Source organism: Camellia sinensis, chromosome 12, assembly GCF_055761805.1.
Source record: "Camellia sinensis isolate YWXY chromosome 12, ASM5576180v1, whole genome shotgun sequence".
Taxonomy (NCBI): domain Eukaryota; kingdom Viridiplantae; phylum Streptophyta; class Magnoliopsida; order Ericales; family Theaceae; genus Camellia; species Camellia sinensis.
Window position 1 is genome coordinate 110,736,283 of NC_138972.1, and position 4,122 is coordinate 110,740,404.

General features: G+C 43.4%; 1 protein-coding gene across 1 annotated transcript; it reads right to left on the reverse strand.

Moving 5' to 3' along the window:
* Positions 1–328: 328 nt before the first annotated feature.
* Positions 329–1,867, reverse strand: LOC114302365 (uncharacterized). Its single transcript, XM_082897169.1, has 3 exons — positions 1,388–1,867; positions 749–1,306; positions 329–373 (listed from the first exon to the last, which is right to left on the reverse strand). Exons 1-3 carry the CDS (start codon positions 1,865–1,867, stop codon positions 329–331), a joined length of 1,083 nt encoding a protein of 360 aa, XP_082753295.1.
* Between the last annotated feature and the right edge of the window lie 2,255 nt (positions 1,868–4,122).

Genomic DNA, 4,122 nt, shown 5'->3' on the forward strand with positions numbered 1-4,122 from the left:
TATACAGAAAATTGAGGGGTTGAAGCAAAGGTTAAATATATTGTTTAGACACTTGTTGAAATTTGTAGCAATTTACAAGTAGATTAGAACGAAATCATTGTTTAAATACTTGTTGAAAACTTGAAAAAAGATGGCAAAAGTACACATTGAGTAGTATATGATTTGTGCTTATCAAAATTTATACAAGGTTTGCAGGTCAGTATCTTGCCGAAGTAAAAACTTTTCAGTTATACCCGAGGTATGTAACCCCGAGAAGATTGCACAAAGAAAGCAGAAAGCAAGCAAAAATTTCTAAGTATAGAACTACGCAAAAGCAAACAACAGAACATCATAAGATTGAAATATCCATAGCAAGAACAGTTGCAATTACATACTGAAAAAGGCACATCGGCCATAAGAAGGAATATACATTGTCCGGGAATTGAAAGAAAAAACAAAGTCCAAAATCCAGAAAAGAAAGAAGGGAAAATCAAGACTCTTGAACATCAGCAGCAGCAGGAACTGGAACCTCGGATGATTCAGCTGGAATCTCCTCGGCCACCTTCTCCGCTTGTATTTCGGCATCTATCTCTGCCAAAGTTGTGTCAAGACTTCTTTCAGTCAGAAGGAAGTCCGATGATAGATACCCTTGAACAGACTCCCTGGGCACTTCCTCAGCATCATCACCCCCCTCATCTTGAGTTAAGTCCATAACCAGTTCAGCAGGAGGAGGGGACTTGACTTCGGCAGCATTCTTGGGTTTTCTCACCAAGGCCTCACCATCATCTTTTTCTTCATCTTCCTCCTCGGCCTCGGACTCTAACTCACCTTCAGGAGGAGGTGGAGGAAATGGTAACGGAATAGCATCGGCCTGACGCAATGGCGAGTCAGCAGGAAGGTCAAGCTTCTTTATCAAGGACATCCAACCAAGGGAAAATCCCCTGTTGCATGCCTGCCTGACTTGAAGCTTGTAGTCTTCTGCAACGTCGGCCATACCTTGAGCATAGGCCTTTTCATCGGCCTCTTTGATTTCGGCCTCCTTGGTGGCCAGCGCTTGTTGAAGTTCTTTTTGCGCTTGGACCTTCTGAGCCTCGGCCTCCCTTTTCTCGGCTTCAGCTACTTTTTTAACGGCCTCAGCAGCTTCGGCCTTTTCAAGAGCTAAGGTTTGGTTCTTCGTTGCAGCCTCGGCTTGATCCTCTAGTTTTTTCATTTTTACTTCAAGGGCCCTTAATTCTCTCTTCATTGAAGTTGCTTCCCTCTTCATATCAACCAATCTTTGACGATTCTCAAAGGATTGCATTGAAAATGAATGGGCATGTTGGATAGCCTGAATGAAAACAGAAGTATCAGAAAATTTTCTCAGAAAGAAAAAGAAGGAAGAAACATAAATACAAACAGAAATACTTACTTGAGCAGAGTGTTGGAGCATAAGAGCATAATTTTCATACTCACTAAAACTGGCATTTCGCTCCAAGTCATTCGGTAGGAGGAGAGCAGTGCTAAGAGCGACAGCAACATTAATGTCGTCAGCACTCTCGCTAGCCATAATGGGCCTGTCCTCCAGAGATAGATCAGGGGCCCATGGGACGTCGGGCTTCTTTGAAGCCGAGGTCGTCGCAGACGATGACCTTGGCCGTTTTGTTTGTGTAGACCCTGAGGGTTGACCCTCAGCAGATCTCTTGGTGGAGACAGAGGCTGATTTCTTGCTTTCTGCCAGCTTTGAAATAGGCACAGTATCTTCAGCTTCGGCATCTGTAGCCTTGGCCTTAGGCTGAGCCCTTTTTACTCTCTTTTGTTTGGGTGGGAGCATTGTTTGGGCTGGTGCGGCTTCGGCGTCAGTTGGAATGTCGGCAAGAAGATCTTGGACGACAGGCTTTGAACGAACCATTTCGGCTGTTTTTACAAGCTTTCTTCGGCGTCTACGTTCTGGAATTGGTATTAAGTAGGGGGCCGAAGTTGATGGAAGATCGGCTGGGGCAGATGTGGATTCTTGATCCGTTCGGGACGTAGAAGCAGTTAAGGTTGTGGCTGTAGGTGGAGAAAGGCTCTTTTTCCTTCTTCTTGGGACGTCGGGTAAGGTGGATTTGTATGTAGGAATGAAGTTTAGTAATACTGGGGCTTTTCTTTTATGGATTGGGAGGCCAAGAAGTGTTTTCAGATCTGTTCCTGGGAAGAAGGATTGGCGAAAATTTTTCGGTGGCTGATGAAGATCTGCAAAGAAACAGGCGTCAGAAATAAAGTATTAAAATCTGAAGTAAAAACAACTAAGTGTTGACTCAGGGCTCTTACTCTTGCCCTCTGTAAGTGTTCGAGGAAGAGGGTAGAGGTGGACATCTTCATCTGGGCCAAATTCCCAATTTCCAGAGGCAATAAGAAAGTCATCTCCAGCCCCCTTGTTGGAGTCTGGAAGGTCGGCTATAATCTTGTACTGAGTGGATCTCGGCTTAAGGTAATAGACAAAACCCCTATCCTTCAGATCGAGAGGGCACATGGTATAACAATATTGAAGGTCGGCTAGGGTGATTCTAAGGTTTTCTTGCCTAGCTAAGGCAATAATACCGTTAATTACCCTATAGGAGTTGATAGTGAGTTGCATAGGGTTCAGCCTATAGAAATGGAGAACTTGACGAAAGAGGGGATCGAGTGGAAGCCGAAGTCCACATTCGGTAAAAGCAACTATTGGAAAGGGCATTGTATGATCTGTGGGCACGATGGTATCATTATCCCCAGCCAATTTAAGATGAACATCGGCTGGGATAGAGAATTCTTGTCTAAAGTATTCAAGTTTTGTTGGGGTATTCACTCTATGCCTCCACATACCCATTATGTCGGCTTAGACTAAGAGGAATATGTCTTAAAAGATGGGCGTTTTTCAAGTTTCCCTAAAAATTAAGGGTTCTACAGACAAATCCCAAATCTATGAACTATGAAGATAAAGATCGAGGGCACAGATCTGGGACAGATACAAAAAAGAAGAAAACAAAGACGAAGTTTCAGATTCAAGAACAGAGGTATAGTTCTCAGAAGCAATAGAGATACAGAAACAAATCAAGAAACAGCGGCAAAGAGAATGATGAAAAAGCATAGAAGCTCAAAGTATAGCCACAAATTCAAGAGACAAATAAATCCCAGACCTCGAACAAAATCAGTAATGGCAGTAGACAGACAAAAGCACATAAAGAGAATTGAAGAATTAAAAGAAAGGGTCTTACCAGAACAAATGAAGCCAAGGCAGTGCTCACCGAACCTAGAAACCAGTTGCAACAACAAAGAGGGCTTTTGCAAGAATGAAGGATCAAAAGCAGTTCCAGAAGAAAGTTTGAAGCAATGGCGGATTCGAAGAAGAAAAAGCTTTCAGAAAGAGAGAGAACGAGAAGACAGAATGAAAAAGTGAAGGAAAAGAAGAGGCAAAAAAGAGTTTTGTCAAAAATTTGAAACGGCGGCAAAAATAGGGCAATTATTGCGCCTAGAGCAACGCACGCGTCAGACGGCGCAGATGAACGAACAGACAGCTTCAGGCGCGTCACTGACACGCTCCAATAAAGACGAAACACGTAAAAGAAACAGTTGGATATGCATGATAGCCCATGCGCGTAGGGGAGTACGACCGAAGCCTCGTTCTCCGAAGAGAACACGTCGGCTGAAAGAAGATAATCTTGGCAAAATAGTTTTTTTGAGCCATTACTCAGAAAAGAAGTGACAAAATTTCGGAATAGATTCCATCACCTCAGAATGCCGAGGTAATGGAACCTAGGGGGCAGTTGTGGGGACATATTTTCTGAATACCAACACGTGGCATGGTGACGCCGACGTGTCAGCCGAGGTGCCACGTGCCCTGGTAGTTAAGCCGAGGTAATCTTGGATAAGCCGAGGTCATCTCCGAAGATGTCGGAATCCGAAGATAAGGGACAAGAGTCCTGAAGCAAAGAGGGGACTTAATTAAGATAAGGATAAACCTCTTAGGGAGTTTATCTCTATCTCCTAAAGAGTCCAGAGTAAGTACTAAGGTTGGGGTACACAGAAGTCATATTTCTAGTTGGACTTGGATTAAGTATATTATAAAAGAGAGGCACCCTCGTGGGTCTAAGGTATGTAATTCATACTTTGAGTATTCAGTTTAATACTTGATTATCCTTGAGAAAC